General features: G+C 40.6%; 1 protein-coding gene across 1 annotated transcript in view; it reads left to right on the top strand.

The window, feature by feature from the left end:
- Positions 1 to 19,121, top strand: part of fasn (fatty acid synthase) — an 80,622-nt gene extending 61,501 nt beyond the window's left edge. The window contains exons 29-42 of the mRNA XM_038735140.1: positions 4,590 to 4,768; positions 5,060 to 5,179; positions 5,566 to 5,688; positions 7,494 to 7,717; positions 8,002 to 8,203; positions 9,625 to 9,776; positions 11,153 to 11,244; positions 11,338 to 11,732; positions 12,450 to 12,641; positions 14,161 to 14,382; positions 14,673 to 14,884; positions 15,131 to 15,229; positions 16,052 to 16,303; positions 16,766 to 19,121. Coding sequence (XP_038591068.1) covers positions 4,590 to 4,768; positions 5,060 to 5,179; positions 5,566 to 5,688; positions 7,494 to 7,717; positions 8,002 to 8,203; positions 9,625 to 9,776; positions 11,153 to 11,244; positions 11,338 to 11,732; positions 12,450 to 12,641; positions 14,161 to 14,382; positions 14,673 to 14,884; positions 15,131 to 15,229; positions 16,052 to 16,303; positions 16,766 to 16,903 — 2,602 coding nt within the window. The 3' untranslated portion in view covers positions 16,904 to 19,121. The remainder of the gene's footprint in view (positions 1 to 4,589; positions 4,769 to 5,059; positions 5,180 to 5,565; positions 5,689 to 7,493; positions 7,718 to 8,001; positions 8,204 to 9,624; positions 9,777 to 11,152; positions 11,245 to 11,337; positions 11,733 to 12,449; positions 12,642 to 14,160; positions 14,383 to 14,672; positions 14,885 to 15,130; positions 15,230 to 16,051; positions 16,304 to 16,765) is intronic.
- Positions 19,122 to 20,921: the final 1,800 nt, after the last annotated feature.

Raw genomic sequence — 20,921 nt, 5'->3', positions numbered from 1 at the left:
ATTAAAGGACAATTTTCCAGTTTGGTGGAACGCCAAGTCCTCTCAAGTTTCCGCGATATTTGCTTTAATTTGCGAGTTTCAGTATTATACCATGGAGCTAACCGTCTTTGTTTTATTATTTTCTTTTTCAGAGCGGCTACAGAGTCGAGTGTCATTCGCAGTGAGCCTGCAGCACTATCAACAAAATGATCGACTTGGGAGGGACTGAAATTAGCATAGGAGTTGACTTGATAATGAATTTAGAGCTGATGGAATCGCATCCTTAAATTTAGCTACAGCACTATCAGACAGACATCTTGTATAGAAATTTTTGCCCAATGGCGTGTAGTTCAGCAATACAAACTCAAAAGTTATCAAACAGTGGTCGGACAAAGAGGGATTCTGAGGGAACACCACTAAATGTTCAATTTCAATACCATACACCAAAACAAGGTCGAGGGTGTGGTTAAAACAGTGAGTCGGTTCATGAACACTCTGAGAGAAGCCAATGGAATCTAACAGAGAGATAAACGCAGTACTGAAGCTGTCATTCTCAACGTCCACATGAATATTAAAATCCCCTACAATAATAACTTTGTCCATTTTAAGGACTAAAGTTGACAAAAACTCTGCAAATTCAGATAAGAATTCAGAGTACGGACCAGGTGCTCAGTACACTATAACAAAAAGAATTGGTATGGCTTCTCAATCCGGGTGTAAATGGCTTCCTTGACACCTCTTTCAAGCCATCCATCCTCTGTCTAAAATGTGCACCTGGTGGTACTCAAACGAGTGTCGTTTATCCTTCAGGTGTAAATAAACTGCTGAGTCTTGACCTGTGTTAAACCATGCATTTGTGTAGTGGTTGTTAAGTTTCCCAAGTATACAGCTCTGTGTATTCTTCACTGCATTGGACCGCATACACTAGATTGCTTTTCTTGTGTTTGGGTGTGCGGTCTTTGTGGTGTACCAGTATATGTCTTAGCATGTTCTTAGTTTTAAAAAATACAGGGATGTGGTGTGTTTAAAAATTCCCATGAGTTTCTCTCATAATCCAGACACGTATGGAATCACAATGTAGCTACACTCGACCTTCTTTTCCTCACTCCCCGTAGTGTTATTCTTCCTGGATCTTGTGGCAGTTTTCACAAAGTTTCCACAGGCTGTAAGTGCCCCCTTCAGGTGGTTCTGTTCCTTCTCTCTGGCTTGGGCGCTGGGCTGGTATGTTGTCAGCTCGGTGGTGCAGGGTTCTGATCACCCCTAGCTTGTGCTCCAGTGGGTGGTGGGAATCGAAAAGTAGGTCTGTGTGTGTAGGTTTCCTGTACACCTCAGTTTGCAGGCTCCTGTCCTCTTTGATGTGTACAGCACAGTCCAGGAAGGCCTAACTGCTGTTATGGATATCTTCTTGTGTGAACTTGATGTTACTATCCACGGAGTTGATGTGTTCTCTGAAGGCTTGCACTTAATTTTGTGTCATCCACATACCAGTGACTCAGTGCTGTTCCTCTGAAGGAGTTCTCCACTCCACAATTGGGGATACTGGTGAGCCCATGGCACAGCCATACGTCTAGCTGTAGAATCCTCCGTTGTACTGGAAAGATGGATATTCGACAGACATCTGTAGACTATTCATCGTAAAACTAATATCCAACTTTAAACTAACTTTACCGCGGTCCGTTCTTCCACACTTGTCGTTGCAGGGAAGAAATTTGCATTAGGAATAAACAAACGCGGAGGAGAGTAAAGTTTACTCATAACTGATTACTACTGAACAGGAGGACTTCATACCAAAGAGAGTGCATGAGCCACACAACATTATTCCAGCAATTTCAGCATGATGTGTCTGTCAGGTAACGTTAAATGACTTGTCCACGGACTTTAAGCTTACTTTCTAGTTGACCAAGACATGCTGTTATGTTAACTGGAGCAGCAGGAGAGTTGTATTGCGGCTGTATAGAGCAGCTGTGTTGCTCTGGGACCATCTCGTCTTCTAATGTTTACTTTGCAGCAGCAAGTAGCAACAGCTTGCTCACCCACAACCTAGCTAATGTTAGTTACATTACTTACTGTGTTGTTGTTTACTCTATCATAGGGCTGGGCGATATGGCCAAAAAGTCATATCCCGGTACTGTTAGGCAGAATTCCAGTATAAAATATTTATCTTTATTTTCTGCTAAGCTCTGGGGAGGGGGCGGGGCAGTTTTAGCGGGCATGTTTTTACTATTTTTAGTAACTTAGCTTGTTTCTTATTTCACTGTTTTAATTATACTTCATTCTCCATCTTAAGTATCACTCACTTATTAAATTTGCCTCCTTCAGTTCTCTTCACACTCACAGACCTAACGTACGTCTTCTGCAAACACGTCAGCTTCCCACGCCGTTTTTCCATTACAAGTACCAGCTCAACTCTCCTCGACTCGGTTTGGCCGTGCTCAGATTTCCATTGCAGATAGTACCCAGAGATAGTACCCCTCAATGTAGCTGGTCGTCATATGCAATAAACCATCATAAGGTAGATTATAATGCACCTGAATATCTTCTAATACACCGGGAATGCAACTGTAACTTTAAATTTGATGAAAAGAAACTCTTATACAACAGCTATTACACAAACTTTCAAAAATATCCCAGGCGAATGTCCATGTTTTGGCCATATTTACGGTTTAAGTTATCTTCAAAACATTATTTCTCTCCATACAACCACGTTCCAAATAACATAAAGCTTCCAAAACATTGAAATATTGAGGGCTGCAAGTGGGCTGTTTTTGTCAATCTCGACAAGACGAATACGTAAGTATGGATGCATGTGTAGCTTCTATGGGTCGCCAGCAGAGGCTGATAAAGACCTAAGATAAAGAGAGAGAGGAGCAAACGCTGGCAGGATTTTATGGAAAAATTAATTAACATCAAACTATATCGGTATAAACAGTATTGTATAATCTTATATCTCTTTTGAAATTATATCAGTATACCTCATATACCGATATATACCGCCCAGCCCTTCTGTATCATGGTAATGTTATTTGTCCTGATGTTAGATTTCTCCAGAATAGCTTAACCCACCTTTATGATGCAGAGAAAAATCATGAGTTTATAATATTTCATAGAATTTACAAAAAATTTCTGCATTGGGATATTTATTGTTATTGGGATATGGAATGACCTATATTGGGATATGAATTTTTTTGCCATATCGCACAGCTCTAATGGAATGGCTTTTCCAGGATACAAACGGAAGTACTGTTCACACATGATGTTTTCTTTCTGTAGCTGTTGTAGACATTTTATGGCCTTTTTCTTGTATCCGCTGGTCTCGCCTCAGTGTCTCATATGTGTTTGTGTCTGTAAGTAGTGTGTTGACCTACCTGGTAGTCCGCTATGTTTATAACCACCTCTGTTTCATCTGAGACACATTTAAGGGATTGAAACGTCCTTGATGATGGCCGACCTAGATCAAATGGAAAGCACACTTTTGAAGAATGTTATCTGGCCACACCCCTATCAGGTAAATCAGAAGTGGTCAAAGGAAAAGCACCTATCTTGACAGCATTGTTCTGGGTATGGCCAGAAGTGCAGCTCAAAATTTTATCCTTACAGAGCAGTGCAGATGTTACTGTCCAAAGAAGATATACTTATATACTTGTTCGATTCTAAGGGCTCTTGATTGATGTAAGAGAGGAAAGGTAAGACAGATCTAGATTAGAGTCATTAGCTGACCCTACAAGTGTTCACTGACCTTCCAGCTCTAGTTATTTCTCTCATTTAACTGGGGCTGGGGTGATTCGTCGACGTAACCGATTACGTAAATACGTTGACTCGCATTACGTGCGTCGAAGTGTCGCATGCATCCGGTGTTAGCAGGGATTCACCCGGACAAGTTCCAGCTACAAGGCCGCACCTTTGACCGTCTAAACTTTGTTATTTGAGTATTTTCGACACTCAACAACCTGTTGCTCCACGAGCTCTGTACTGGACATAGCTTCACTGCTGTAGAACTGCTGTCCACGAATACGTGAAACAACATGAACTTGTGGAGCACTGACGGCAGCACCGCAAATCATGTTTTCTTTGTCTCCACACAAGCACAGCACATTATCAGCATGATTTTCTAAGTGTTTCTTCAATGGCTTCATGTTAAAAGTAATCTAATCTAAAAGTAATTCTACCCCGCTGCTGTCATGGTAACGTTAACGTGTCATCTAACGTTCGACCATTTTCTCTTTTAAATAACAGCCACGTATGAGCAAGAAAACAGCTGAATCTAAACATTAAAGACATTCTATGACTGTCTGCACTGAGTTGTTTTCTTTGCCCCACACAAATTCATTTGATTATCATACTGCATTACTCAATATTGAAATAAATCCATGTCAAACATTTAAAGTTTTAAGTAAAGTAGCCCAATTAATGTCTGAAAAATAATTGTTATGTACAGCCCTACATGTAACTGTAGAAACATAAAAGGGACCAAAAGATGTTCTCCTTCAGATGTGGTGTTGGCATTCAACGTGTTCACATGTTGTATGCTGGCACTGTATCTCCTCGGCTGGGCTCAATAAACCTTGCTATGTTAATGTGGCAAATAATATGATGCACCTGTGCGTATGCAGGACACTGGAGCAGGCAGCTTCGGTACCAGTGGTCTACGCCACAGCCTACTACTCTCTGGTGGTGCGTGGAAGGCTCCGCCCTGGAGAAACTGTTCTAATCCACTCAGGATCAGGGGGGGTCGGCCAAGCTGCCATCGCCATAGCACTCAGCAAGAAATGTAAAGTCTTCACGACAGTTGGTTAGTATTTAACACTCACATTACACATAGTGACAGAAAATGAGCTCTAATAGGATTTCTTATTCACTGTGGTTTATTCAATTTATATGAAAGCCCACTTTCTTGTCATTCAAATTTTTTTTGTGTCTTTTCGTAATGAGATCTCATTTGCAATAATATTAGGTCATAATTTTGATATACACATCTTTTGTGATTGTGAGACTAAGTGTATTGAGTTGCTATTATGAGATAATAACTGTAAAAATCTTTAAACTGTAAAATTTTATAAGTTTTTGTGTATGGTATCGTTAGGCTCAATGGAGAAGCGGACTTATCTGCAGAAGAGGTTCCCCCAGCTCTCAGCAGAGTCCTTCACTAACTCCAGAGACACCTCATTTGAACAGCACATTCTTCTCCACACACAGGGAAAAGGTCAGATACCTCTTTCTGTTGCAACAAGTTGTGTTCAACATACCATGCTTCACACACTTTCAATGTGTTCTCTCTTTAGGATTTGTAGGATTTCTGGGATTGAGAGGCTCCTGAAATAAACAAGTCAAATGACATCACAGAATAGTGTATTTTCTCCAGCTGAAACTAATATAACAATTGACGATTAAATGGCTAGTTTAATTTAAGTAGTTAAAGATTGTCATTTACATAATTTACAGATTGAGACGTTTGCATATAAGACTGCTTGAGTGTTTTTAGTAAGAAACAATTGTGTTTGTTGAACAAGCAATGAGTTGGTACCACTGCATAAAGTAAATACACTTTTTGTGACATATGTAGTATTTTTGTGTGTGTGTGCGTTTCAGGTGTGGATGTGGTGCTGAACTCTCTGGCTGAGGAAAAGCTGCAGGCTAGTATTCGCTGCCTAGCCAGACATGGACGATTCCTAGAGATCGGCAAATATGACCTGTCCAACAACTCCCCACTAGGTCAGTAGGAAACCTAAGGCTCTTTTGCCTTTTTCCAGAGAAAACAAGTGCATGAGGTACAGTACTGCATGAGGTGAAAGAGACCGGTCCAGGCCAGTGTCAATAATAAGGTGAAGATTATAGTTATTAGTAGTTTGGCTCACTAAACCAACATGGTCAACTGGAGGCAATTAAGATACTTTAAAACACGCAATTTGCTCCAAACTTTGTAATCCTTCTCAAGATGCAAGGTAGGTTTAATGGTCACATTACAACATGGTTGTAAATGACGTGGTTTGTAATTCCCTTCTGCTACTTAGCAGACAATGTACAGTATACAAAAACAAGCACAGACTGGTAAACTGAAGCAAACTATCAACTATATTACGTGAAGCTGTGCTGTGGAGCAGAGAATGAATTTGAGTTAGAGTTTAAGTTGTCATCCATAATTCAACTCTGTCAAATCTGGGCAGGTATAATACACACATTTTTTGATTCTGTGTAACTTACACGATATAATAGGAACAATTCACAATGAACGCATTGTTGTAATACATGTACGTTATTACTTGACAGCCTCCTGCCCCGCTTTAGCTGCTTCTAAGCTGCTTAGATCATTAATACAAATGTCGGAGCTAGTTCAAATGAATAACGTGTATTGGTTTTATTTGATCATTTATATACAAGTAATATTCATACTTTTTTAAATAAATAAACTGTTTCATAGTAGCCTATTTCAGTTTTTGTGCAAAAGGAAATAATGGCCTGTCTCAAATATAGGCAAGGTCAATTCAGTGATTTTAGCAACTAAAAGCCCGGGCTATTATTCAAAGGTTTATGGTATGTACAGTACATACTCATGTACACCAAGAACATTCATTCTAAGGTAAAAAAACATAATGGTTCATTATGTAAGGTCTTCATACACCACTGAAAACATAGTTGTGGATCTTTTATAATGCATTTCTGTCAATAGAGCATCAGAAATATTACACACTGGACCTTTAAATTCAAGGGCAACTGGACTTTAGACAGAGAAGATTGAAGAGGTGTCAAGGAAGCCATCTAAACCCGGGTTGAGAAGCCATCGTTGAACAGAGGAGGGGGTCTACGCCCCCACTTATTCCCCACTTACAATGCGGTCCTTTCATCACTTCCCAGGAAACTCAACAAACGTAACCTATTGGCCTCAGGTGAGGATGCCAACGATCGTCGTCAGTCTTGGCCACCGGTAGTCCTAACGAAAATAATGACTGTCGTTACTACAGCCAGGAACACTAACGAACCAGCGGTATCGATGATCCTGACAAAATTAGGTTAAATAGCTTAGTTTCTCTACCATTCAGTCAGAACTGAAGAAGTCCTTTGGATGAGGGATGAAACATCTTCTAGTATCTTCAACCAAGTCCAGTTTCCCTTGAATTTAACCTTTGTTGGATAACTATGACCTGGATGACTGAGAATCTTCACAGACAGACATCTGTTGTGTTTTTCTGTATATGAATGGGGGATAGTTTTGTTTAGTATATTGGCTTTCATGACAATTTATTGAGGAATTATGCATAAATGTATTTTCCTTTCTCATAGCACTGTAAATTAAAAAGAAAAAGAGAAAAATTTAAAAAAATGGGCTTAGAAAAGCACACGTACAAACACACACTGAACACAATGGGTCTGTAGTCCACTTATGTCACATTCATTTTCAGCATAAATCAGCTCAGCATAATATGTAAAAGTTTTTTTATACCAAGACAGATTTTATGTGTCCAAGGCCTGGTTCACCTTCAGCACTGAACAGTGTCATTGTGTTGTTGTGATCTCTCCAGGCATGGCTCTGTTCCTGAAGAATGTGACATTCCACGGCATCCTGCTGGATGCTCTGTTTGAAGAGGGCAACCAAGAGTGGGAGGAAGTGTCCCAGCTGCTGAAGGAAGGCATTATTGGAGGTGTAGTTCAACCTCTAAAGACCACAGTGTTTGAGAGGGACCAAGTGGAGGAAGCATTCAGATACATGGCTCAGGGCAAGCACATTGGCAAGGTCGTCCTGCAGGTCAGTTTCACCACCGACTGTTAGCCTTTGATAGTGTGAAAGGACTATAGATTGTTTACAATGGACCATGAAAGAGAACACTGAAATACTTAATTACTCAAATTCCTGTTGGTTCCAGCTTAAAAATGAATAAAAACCTAGTAAAATGAAAACTGAAGAAACACTGGTAATCCTAGATATTTCAGTTAATACTTTCCACCTCAGTTTCTGGTTAAGTTCACATGATTGTTATGTGACTGACTACACTAGTATGTATCTTCGCACTGGTTCTTCTCTTCACACAGGTCTGTTCTGAGGAGAGGGAAGCAGCAGTCCAAACTGCTTCCCCTTTGTCTTTTCCAGCTATCTGTCGCACATTCTGCCACGCCTCCCACTCCTACATCATCACCGGTGGATTGGGGGGCTTTGGTCTGGAGCTCGCTCAGTGGCTGACAGAGCGAGGAGCTCGCAAACTGGTGCTGACTTCCAGATCAGGTATCAGGAATGGTAAGTCACTCAGTAACCACAAGTCTGCTGAGGTCACTTCTCACTTACATTCAGATTCATTAAAGCAGTAACTGAAAGTATCACCCCATATAAAGGGAAGAAATTAGAGTGGCTTTATCTTGAGTCATGTTTTTTATTTCCAGATTAATTTAAATATGTGGGCAGGGTTAATTTACTGAATGCATTTTAATCTAATCCTATTGTTGTGATTGGCTCACTCAGCTGTAGTTGTGATTGGCTCACTCAGCTGTAGAGCTGTAGAAAGATAGAGTTGCACAGGATTGTTGGCCCCATTTTTGGTTTAAACATACACAAAACTGTTTAGCTGACGATGATGACATTTGGCACGTAACGAGAGAAATGACAATTCACAACACAATTTTTCATTTCACTATGTTGAACTAGCAGGTAACTCGTCAGGATTCAGTGCAAAAAAGAAGACATTTATTTACTAAATTATTAATGAGGGGTAGAAATGAACCATGCAAATCCAACAACAATAGCTTAATAATAACCATCCACTCAGCCTAACACAAAGGTGAGGTAGACTGATAGAAAGCTTTCAGAGAATACAAAATAAAAAACAACTGACCTGTCTGTTTTCTGTCAGCAATACAGTAAAAATAATAAGACTTTTTAATCTTACCTAAGGGTGGGCGCGCACACACACACACATACACACACCCATAAATGCACCAAGTTTGTCAGAATGCGGCAGGACTACTACAGGACAGTTTTGACATTGACTAGTCATACATTTTAGTGCACTTGTGCTGTATTCATGTCATATGGGGTGGTAGAGATGGGATTTCACAGCAATAAGACAGGATGACAGTAAGATTACAGAGTTGGTCATTTGAGGATTAAAATACTGTGTATTGAAAGTATAATACTGAATCCATACAATAATTTTTTTATCACTTTAAACTATGCACTTTGGCTTATGTGAGCCGTCCATTTTATCAAGCACATTCATATTATTAAGTGCAAAGTTTTAATAACTAATAACATTATTTATGTAACCTCACTAACAGTGGATTGAAATGAATGTTCAAGTAATGCTGTTATTTAAAATACTAACATGGTCCCAGTAGGGGGCCTTAAAAATGAAAGTGAACTTCAGTAATCCAGATTTTTTTCTTGAGGAGTCAGAACTAGCAGTGATTCTACTTCAATGCATGTTAATTTGTATGCATATGGAAAGTGGTTAAATAACTCACATAAGACGCCAAACACTAATTTGACAGTGTTGGTAAAGGGATGACCCACAACTAATGTGACCCACATTAGTTTTAATTTGCGCCAGCTTTTCAGTCTTGTTCCCATCGGCTTTGCACATACCACCACTGGTCTGTCTGCCAGCACATACCAATCTGGCTGTTCTGTACATGATACAAATGTTTTACTTTAACTGTTGCTAGGTTACCAGGCGAAGCAAGTGCGTGAATGGCAAGGTCAGGATGTGGAAGTGCTGGTGTCAACCAATGATGTCGGCACAGTAGAGGAAACGGAGCAACTCATCGCTGAGGCCTCCCAACTGGGTCCAGTGGGCGGCATCTTCCACCTAGCCATGGTAACACATCAAGCCAGCTCATCAGTCCCCCTCAGCTCGGTCTCTTTTTTTAGGCCACAAGTGGCATTTTCAATCAGAAATTGTGAACCCTGATTTTTTTTTTTGTTTGTGTATGTAGAAAATACTGCCTATTTCAATTCAATTTTCAATTCAATTTTATTTATATAGCGCCAAATCACAACAACAGTTATCTCACAGCGCTTTTCATAAAAGAGCAGGTCTAGACCATACTCTGTGATGATATTTACAGAAGCCCAACAGTTCCCACCAAGAGCAAGCACTAGGCGACAGAGGCAAGGAAAAACTTCCTTTTAAGAGGCAGAAACCTCGAGCAGAACCATGGCTCAGGGTGGGCGGCCATCTGCCTCGACAGGTTGGGGTGCCTATGAACATCACATAAAAATATACCGATGCTGAGTCCAGTCCTACCTACACAACACTCTGCAAGTCCCCCAATGCACGCAGATTGTTTTGGTCAAGTTTTATCCACGCTAGTAGCATGACTCTGTGGAAGGCAATTTCAAGCAGCAATAATTGAATGGATTGCCATTACACTTTGTACAGACATTTGTGTTCCTCAAAGGATGAAGCCTACGGACTTTTGTGATCCCCTGACTTTACCACTGTGAGGTCAGCATTTTGGCCTTCAGTGAAATTATAAAATTTTGTTCAGATATAGCGTTCCCTTCAGGATGAATTTTACTAACTTGTGATGCACTGACTTTTCTTCTAGTGTCATCATTAGGTTAAAATGTGTGTTTGTTCAGTACTTGGGTTTATGACTTAACTAAACTAACTAATATTGCAGAGAGTATGGTCTAGACCTTCTATACATAAGTACAATGAAAAGTTTCTTGTAAATTGGCATATAAATAAAATTTAATTGAATGACCTACAGAACTAGTGATATTCCCATCCACCACAGCTGTGTGCTAATTTAGCATGCTAAACTAAGCTAATGAGCATGGTAAACATTTTTACTTATTGACACCGATAGTACTAAGTATGTTAGTACTGTCGGTGTCAATTAGTATGCTGCATTTTACTCAAAGCTCCACTGTCCCTATGTACATCCTCACAATGTGCGAGCATGGCTGTAGACTTTTTACAGAAAAATATTTCTGTTAATGTAGTATGTTTTTTTATTATTTATTTATATGTTCACATTCATGGTTTAAATATCAACTTTACATACTTATTTATTATATTTATGCATCACTGAGTGTAATTTGACACTATTTCTTTACTGTGATTATTTCCATTGCTCACATTTAAGACTGTCCACGCTGGTGTTATCACTCAAAAACTGCTTCTCTGTTTAAGTAGATTCAACTTTGACCTAAACATCCTTAGCATGTTTTGTATGTCATTATCAGGTATTGAAAGATGGCATGTTGGAAAATCTGACTCCTCAGCTCTTCCTTGATGTCAACAAACCTAAATATGAGGGCATCGTTAACCTGGACAAGTATGACGCACACAATCATCCTTCTGTTTAAATCGGGGACTGCTATTAACTTCTCTCTGGATATTGATGCACTCTCTTCCATTCCCTCTCCAGGGTGACAAGAAAGTTGTGTCCAGACCTCAGCTACTTTGTGGCCTTCTCCTCAGTCAGCTGTGGCCGTGGGAATGCTGGCCAAAGTAACTATGGTTACGCCAACTCGGCCATGGAACGTGTGTGCGAAAAGCGCCACTACGATGGTCTGCCTGGACTGGCTGTTCAGTGGGGTGCCATTGGTGATGTGGGCGTGGTGCTGGAGACCATGGGTGGCAATGATGCAGTGATTGGTGGCACCCTACCACAGCGCATCACATCCTGCCTGGAGGTGCTGGACCGCTTCCTGTGCCAGCAGCAGCCAGTGATGTCTAGCTTTGTACTGGCAGAGAGAACGGTGGTAAAGAGCGAGGCAGGAAGCCAAAGAGACTTGGTGGATGCTGTAGCTCACATTCTGGGTAAGAGCCAAGCTAAACAAAGAAATGTAACTTTTAGGAAAAGCATGGATGATGCTTATTGTAAAATATAACCGAAGTTTTAAAAATGTGAAAGTTGATTTTTAACAATGTTCTGGGATGAATGGAAACCAAAAAATATTTTCAGAGGTCTAAAATAGAGTTAGTTAAACTACTAAAATACTTGTATGGTTCATGGGAAAAAACATGGAAAGTGGCCGTTAATCGGAAGGTTGGCGGTTCGATCCCTGGCTCCCCCTGGTTGCGTGTCAAAGTGTCATTGGGCAAGATACTGAACCCCGATTTGCCCCTGGCGGCTATTCCGCCAGTGTATGAATGAGTGTGAATGTTAGTTTCCGTTTGAGCACTTACAGACTGAAATACTTGATTGGAATTAATTGGAAATTTACTAATTTAACACTGTCTCTATTTTCCATGGTTTCAAGTTTCCAGGAGTCTTTCAAAGAAATTGATAGTAAATTGCATAATAAACGAAGAGACTCCTTAATATTATCTTCGTTATCTTATTAAAAAAGAAAAATTGCATTTTGAAAACAGTGCAAACACTGGCCTAAATGATCTGGATCATTCAGTTTGCATCACTGTTTGTCATACCAAAGAGAGACAAGTCTGTTCTTTGTCTGCTACTTTTTTTTATTTCATGAGCTAAATTTGATCAGGCCAAGCTCACTGAACTTTCACTGTGCCTTTCACACTCAGGCGTACGAGATGTGAACAGCCTGAACGCTGATGCCTCATTGGCTGATGTGGGCCTGGACTCCTTAATGGGTGTGGAAGTTCGGCAGACTCTGGAGCGTGACTACGACATCATCATGTCCATGAGAGAGATCCGCCTGCTCACCATAAACAAGCTACGAGAGCTGGCCAATAGCAAGCCAGGTGGATCAAATGGTATTAAGAGCTACTTTTAAGATGTCTATGAAGATTCTCATTCATCCAGGTCATAGTTATCCAACGAAGGTTAAAATCAAGGGCAACTGGACTTGGTTGAAGATACTGGAAGACGTTTCGTCCCTCATCCAAAGGACTTCTTCAGTTCTGACTGACTGGCAGGGAAACTCAGCTATTTAACCTCAGTGGGGTCGTTGGCCCGGGTCATCGATACCGCTGGTTCGTTAGTGTTCCTTGTTGCTGTGACGACAGTCGTTACAGTCGTTAGGACTACCGGTGGCCAAGACTGAACGACCATCGTTGGTATCTTCACCTGAGGCCAATAGACTGCAGAGTCTTGACCTGAGGAGTTGGCCCTTCTGTGTTGAGCCATGCGTTTGTGTAGTGGTTGTTTAGTCTCCCCAATATACAGGTCTGTGCATTCCTCACTGCATTGGACCGCATACACTAGATTGCTTTTCTTGTGTTTGGGTGTGCGGTCTTTGGGGTGTACCAGCATCTGTCTTAGTGTGTTCTTGGGTTTAAGAAACACAGGGATGTTGTGTTTGTTGAAAATCCTCCTGAGTTTCTCTGATACTCCAGACACGTATCGTACTCTTCGATTCACACTGGAGCACAAGCTAGGGGTCATGAGAACACTGCACCACAGAGTGGAAAACATACCAACAAGCGCCAAAGCCAGAGAGAAGGAACAGAACCACCTGCAGGGGGCACTTACACAACATCCCTGTGTTTTTTAAACCCAAGAACGCACTAAGACCGCACACCCAAACACAAGAAAAGCAATCTAGTGTATGCGGTCCAATGCAGTGAGGAATGCACAGACCTGTATATTGGGGAGACTAAACAACCACTACACAAACGCATGGCTCAACACAGAAGGGCCAACTCCTCAGCTCAAGACTCTGCAGTCTACTTACATCTGAAGGACAGAGGACACTCGTTTGAGGACCACCAGGTGCACATTTTAGACAGAGAAGATGGATGGTTTGAAAGAGGTGTCAAGGAAGCATCTACACCAGGGTTGAGAAGCCGTCATTGAACAGGGGAGGGGGTCTACGCCACCACTTATCCCCCACTTACAATGCTGTCCTTTCATCACTTCCCAGGAAACTCAACAAACGTAACGGTGGTCGTTCAGTCTTTGCCACCGGTAGTCCTAACGACTGTAACGACTGTCGTCACAGCAACAAGGAACACTAACGAACCAGCGGTATCGATGACCCGGGCCAACGACCCCACTGAGGTTAAATAGCTGAGTTTCCCTGCCAGTCAGTCAGAACTGAAGAAGTCCTTTGGATGAGGGACGAAACATCTTCCAGTATCTTCAACCAAGTCCAGTTGCCCTTGATTTTAACCTTCGTTTGATAGCTACTTTTAAATTGGCAAAAAAAACAACCATATACTGAAATGTAATGTCAATACTGAGAGCATTTCTTTGTGTGCAGTGTTTAAATTGTAGGATGTGGCTTTTAAAACTGCATAAACTATTTTATTTTTTTTATTTTCTACTTTCCAGAATCTCACCACACTACAACTAAGAGGGATGGCATTCGCTCTTTGTCTGATCTGACCCAGTTATTAGTCAACCCCAATGGCCCCACTGTGACGCCACTCAACAAGGTTCAGAGCCAAGAGAGGCCACTGTTCCTGGTCCATCCCATTGAGGGATCCATTGCCGCCTTTAAGACGCTTGCTTTCAAGCTTAGCATTCCTTGTTACGGCCTGCAGTGCACAAAAGGTATTTGGTGTTCACAAACACACTTACTTAGGCATGGTGTGTGTCTTAAGAGCCCCTGAATGAAAGTAATTAGGGCCCAAGCATGATCCTGACACTCATAGTGCTGTTTTTTGTTATTCCTCTTTTGTAATGCATTTTTCAGTAGCTTAGGATGCCCAAAAAGTCAGGAAAATTTGTGTTGTGTGTGTTTCTCTATCTCCCAGTGTGAGGATTTAAAGCTGTGAATGTGTTTTTCCATTGAACTTATTATGCCCAACCAAGCTCACCTTAGTTCATCCCCTCTCCACCAGCTGCTCCTCTGGACAGCATCCAGTCCCTGGCAGCCTACTATGTGAAATGTATCAGACAGGTTCAGCCAGACGGGCCGTTTCGGATTGCTGGATACTCCTTTGGTGCCTGTGTGGCATTTGAAATGTGCTCTCAGCTTCAGACCCAGAATCTACCTGTGGAGGACCTCTTTTTATTTGATGGATCACACTCCTATGTGGCAGCATACACACAGGTTAGAGAACAGAGCTAGTACACACCAATATTTAGTTTAATGAGAAGTGTGATGTCAGTATGATGTGATGTTTCAATACAGAAATTAAATAGGTGCATTTAATGATGTAGTTTGGGAACAAACAGAGGTTTACAGTATTTATTTTTTTATTTTACCAGGAAAGAAATCCATTGAGATTTTTAATCTCTTTTACAAGGATGTCCTGGAGTAGTAACTAGGTTGGTTAACTTAACGTTTGGTTTGTAGACCTACAGGGCCAAGTTGACACCAGGTAAAGAATCTGAGGCTGAAACTGAAGCCTTGTGTGCCTTCATCCAGCTGTTCGCTGGCATCGAGTACAACAAGGTAAACAACATGCTCACACACACTCACTAAAGATTTTCATCCATCACAATATTCAAGTCTCTGGGTGTTTGAGCAATGTAATAATACACTGAATTCTCACACTGTTTGGCTGTGAATGTTGAGGTTTTTTTAGGTGTAAAATTACAATAATGGAAAAAGGCGAACTACTTCACCTGGAATTAGGAAACTTGTTTCAATCAGAGGTCTGATTACTTTTACATGCTTAGCTTACCAGAAGTTTCTCATTCAGTCCTGAAATGATTACACTTGAATGAGTTAGTAATAGGTTTCCAGCTACAGTAATTACAGTAGAGACGAATCGAATATTAAGTTTTGATTTATTTGGATTAGCTCCACCCAGTGCTAAGACAAAGGGCTGAAATAAGTTTTGGGTTTGCTTGTACAACAGCACAAAAATATAATGTCAAAATAAAATATAATGTAGATGGAAAAACTGTCTTTAAGTAGTGCAACAATCATACAGACCTACTCAGATTTAACTAAGGGCTATCAAGGAAAGTTAGGGTTGACAAACGTTGACTGCACGTTGGTGATAAACTGTACTACGACAGTGAATAAGATGTTGGTAACCATGTATATAAAATATATTCATTCCGTGTGTCATAGAGCGGAGCTGTTGGTAGAAAAAGCAGTTGAAAACAGTGTTCAATCTGAGGTTTTGGCTCACAGGGATTTCTTGTGTATAGAATAACTAGATAAGTTTTAAGCCTAGATTAAGCCTATATACCTCGCTTCGTAGTACACAGGATGAAAACCAGTAAATTCATATTATTGTCTCCTTCCAAATCTCTGATTCTCCAGCTTCTGGAGACGCTTCTTCCACTGTCAGACCTGGAAGCCCGTGTCAACGTGGCGGTGGACCTAATAACCTCCAGCCACAAGAACATCAGCCGGGACTCACTGCACTTTGCAGCCACTGCCTTCTACTACAAGTTGAAGGCTGCTGATGGCTATGTCCCTGCGACCAAATACCACGGCAATGTAACACTACTACGTGCCAAAACCAGCAGTGAATATGAACAGAACCTGGGGGCTGACTACAAGCTCAACGAGGTATATACACATGCACAAAAAGTGGATCTCAAGCTAAGATTATTTTGTTAAACTATTTTAAAAGCATTTTAAGACCTGAGGCATGTTACCAGGCTGTTAGCCCTTAGAGTGGTTCTTGGTATTCCTGCTTTCTCCATCATGTGTATTGATCTATTGATGTGTACGCGCAGTGAATGAGTCCATAATCTTGGGTTCTACAGTAGCTTTACCACACCAAAGTAAAATTATTAATATTCCTGGGTGTGTTTTGGAGCACATACATACACACATACCTAAAGCGGTCCACTATTTTCCCTGTTAACAAAAAATCTTTACTCTTCTTTTAATATATAGTATGCTTTATGAATATAAAAATATGCACTTTAACTTTAATTATTAAAATATGACATTTCTAAACCTTCTCATTCTTCAAATCTCTTAACTGCTTAATAAGTTCTGTCTGACTGGTGTGTCTTTCTTAAGGTCTGTGATGGCGAGGTGTCAGTACACATCATCGAAGGAGACCACCGCACCTTCCTGGAAGGAGAGGGGGTGGAGTCTATTACCAACATCATCCACAGCTCACTGGCAGATCCACGTGTCACGGCAAGGGAGGGCTAGACATACCCAACCACACCCTCATACCGACTGCACCTTCGCACTAATTCCACAAAATTCCCCAAATGGGTCACTTACTCCAATTGGTTTAACATTGTTTTATACAGTAATAATAATAAAGTAAGTCTTTGGACACAGTATGTTTACATTCTGTGTCATTTTGCCCTAATATCCCAAATGCACCTTATTCCTCTTTATTGCACCTTTTCAAATGTGTTGTGGACACTCTCCCCAGAGCTCTTAGCTGGTATCTTCCTATTTGGTAAATAAAATGTGCTGCCGGTAGAAGTTCTGAGTTAAGAGTCATTATGTTGCCATGTTTAATTCAGCCTTTTTTGTAGTAGAGATACCAATTTTAAACAATTTTCTCTAATCAAGACTCCAGTGAAATCATTAGTAATTTCTAAATACGTTTACTTGGGCTATTTTCATATAGAGAAATGCAAAAACCTTTGAATTGCATATTCTAAAGCCTGTCAGTTTTGAATTTTGCTCAGTCAGTGGAGCGCACAGTAAGACAGTAGACTAATTTAGAATAATAGACTAACTTGAAACAAAAGCTAATCCCTCCCTCCCATTAAATATAATTCACATACCAACTTGTTTCACAGGCTCTGGATAATGCCACCGTGAGTAGACCAAGGCAAGCACACTCCTGTAACTAAATCTGTTCAAACAGAAAAGATCACCACTACTGTTACTGAGCATTCAGACCTAAAACAGCCAGGTTCAACTGTTGTTTTTTTTGTGACAAAAATTTTTTGTCAGAGCCCTCTAATTTGTCATTAATTGAAATAAGGTGCTGTGTTTTCTTCAAGAAGCTCTGATGTTGGTCTGAACATAGCCTCCAACTGCATGTCCCTCACCTTTAATGTTTTTTAAATGATTAACACTTCAGTCATCATGTTCCACATTTACTGCTAAAATTAAAAGAACTGGACAGTAATCTAGTATAGCATGAAAGGCTGGCTCTGTAGCTGTGGTGAGCAAATACTAAGTCAGCTGCTTTTGAAGCTTTTGTCACATTTATGCTACTCAGCCCAAAGTCTATTTCATAATTGCACACTAATGCATGTTTATGTGTGTAAAGGAGGGCAGGAGTCTTCTACTGCAGATGTCCGTTACTCTGCTCAAGTAATGGCACACAAACTTGCCATGGTAAAACTACCCCTGACCCAGCACTGCCAATGCTAATTAGTTATTACTGGTAATACAACAATTTTACTTTTAAATTCTCAAAAACAAATGTACCTATTGTGTAGAGGATGCAATCATATTCTGTTGAGTGATTTTATGTTTGTAATGTTGTTGTTTTTGTCAACTGAGCTAAACCAAAACTCACTCAAATGATGGCGAGCCTCTAAAATGATTAACACAGAGCAATTTGGTCTGCAATTGTATTTCTGTAATAAACTGCAGCTTCAATGCAACAAACATACAAATCATGTTATCTGGTTTTGCCCTTTAATACATTATTCATCTCTCATTCACCATGGTGACCAGCATGACATTATTACAATTATCACAGAGTATCTTTATCCTGCAGTACTTCACAAACCAATTGTAGAATATCAAGATGTTTCATTTGCCAGAGAGATGACTTGTTAACTTAGGGACCTGTTGATGAAATACTATCACACTTAAAGGCACACATTGAAATGTAGATTTGGTCAGTCAAGGCCAACTTTTCCCAGCTGATAAACATATTGATGCCAGCACATTGTTGAGTTGATTAGTTGCTTTGCTCCTTAACAAATGATGGACTTCTCTGTACACAAGGTATTCACCTTGAGAGTGAAAACTAGTTACAGTATTTTGATAGACCCATAGTGATGTACTGAATAGGTTTTGTGTGTAAATGTCTCACTAAATGTTGCATCCTTTCCCAAATCAGCTTGTAGGCTGTGAATGACCATTAGGCACCTGTTGTATGTGGATGTAACTGATCTGAACAGCAGGTCGTTTGATCTTGATAGGCTGTGTCCTCCTGGAGCTGTCTCTGACTCCTATGAACTTCACCAACCCCAGCAAGCAGTCCCACTATACAACAGCCAACTTGACCACTGAGACCTCTAATCTGGTCTATGAAGGGTCAGGTGACTGGGCTAATGTGGTGATTAATTGCAGTGAAAAGGAGAAGGAAGTGACAGTGTATGCACTACTTATATTGTAATAATTCCAGTATGTCTTATGTCTAATAAAGATATCTCACTCACTTTGACTATTTTGTCTTTTTCCATAAATCCAACATGTCAAAGATAGAAACCATGAATATACAGCAGGGCTTACTTTGAAAGGTTTAACAGTATACATACAATCAATTTCACTTTGATAAATCTTCGGTTTTAGTCATATTTCAAGCATAAGAGTTGAACAAAAGAATGCATGCAAGAGTTATTTTAAGTGTCATATCTGGATAAACTCCAGATGGGATTTATTACACTTGTCATTTATACAGTGATGATAGTGGCTGCTCTACATGTCATCAGAAACTTATTCACACACACTAAGTCTGCCAACTTAGACATAAATGTTAATTATTGACTACAGTCTTCTACCGTTTTTATCCAGAACTATTGAACGGGCAGTATTCAAACAGGTCTCAGAATTCCTCTCACGGAATGACCTCAATCCATACCAGTCTGGTTTTAAGAGTGCCCACTCTACTGAAACGGCTCTTCTGTCTGTAACAAAAGCCCTAAGGTCAGCTAAAGCTGCAGCCCAATCCTCGGTTCTTATCCTGCTTGACCTATCAGCTGCCTCTGACACAGTCAACCACAGGATCCTGCTATCCGCTCTCTCAGCAATGGTCATCTTGAGTAAAGCACTCCTGTAGTTCGAATCCTACCTCTCAGGGCGTTCCTACAATGTTTTGTGGCAAGGACAATTATCCTCCTCCCACTGCCTCTCCACAGGGGTGCCCCAAGGCTCAGTAGGGCCCCTTCTCTTCTCAATTTACACCACCTCACTGGAGCCGATTGTTCACTCGCACGGCTTTTCTTACCAGACGATACGCAACTCTACCGTCACGGCGCGGATCACGGACTGTCTTTCGGACATATCTGCATGGATGAAGGCTCGTCACCTTCAACTAAACCTCTCTAAGACTGAACTCTTGGTCATTCCAGCCAAGCAATCTATCCACCATAACATCACACCCAAGGTGGTGAGAAACTTGGGTGTCATGATTGATGACCAGCTCTCTAACTTCAAGAAGCTCTTGAAAACTCCTCTCTTCCGAGAACACTTACTCTTATAACACCTCTAACTCCTAACATGCACTTCCTGTGCTCTTCTATCCTCTACAATTATCTTGTATTGATAGCACTCTTTTTGTTTTGATTGCACTTTTTGTTAACTCTTACTTCCTTCCCTAGGTATTTACCCCATTGATGTGATATGTACTGTGAGCTATTGTATGTATTGTCAGTTGTAGATCTGTAGTTGATGCTCTGTTGATGCTTGTATGTTGTTCCTCAAATGTAAGTCGCTTTGGATAAAAGCGTCTGCCAAATGAGTAAATATAGTAAATGTAAATATGTGAAATTAGTTTTAAGTTGGATATTCGACAGACATTCACCCAGGATCCAGTGACGGCTTTTTAGTCAGTTCACCCAGTGACGGTTGTATAAGTGCGGTTAGCTCACCTCTGATGGCTCGCTTTTAACCAACGGGGGTTAGCTTAGGGACCATCAATAAATTACAATTGTGAGAACAGTGTCATGTGACACAGGGACTTCAAACCAATGCCGAATTGTAGTACTAGACTAGGCAAATGAGACACACCCCTTCATATTTGATTTGAGTGCATATTCGAATTGATATGAATATTTATTCATAATTTATTTAAAAAAAGTGCTGTTTTTTATAATCACCCACTGCGGAGCCCTCCTGTCCTGGGCCGTGCACATCCCATGCCAGGTGGTGAAGTTTCCAGTCAGGATGCTTTCTATGACTTCTCTATTGAGGTTGACAAGAATTTGGCATGGGAATGTAGAGTTCTTAAGCTTCCTTTAGAAAT

Source organism: Micropterus salmoides, unplaced genomic scaffold (assembly GCF_014851395.1).
Source record: "Micropterus salmoides isolate LMB-PRFRI ecotype aquatic unplaced genomic scaffold, ASM1485139v1 Ms_hic_scaffold_21, whole genome shotgun sequence".
Lineage (NCBI taxonomy): Eukaryota > Metazoa > Chordata > Actinopteri > Centrarchiformes > Centrarchidae > Micropterus > Micropterus salmoides.
Note: the sequence above shows the minus strand (reverse complement) of the source record. Positions and strands in the feature narration are given on the sequence as shown.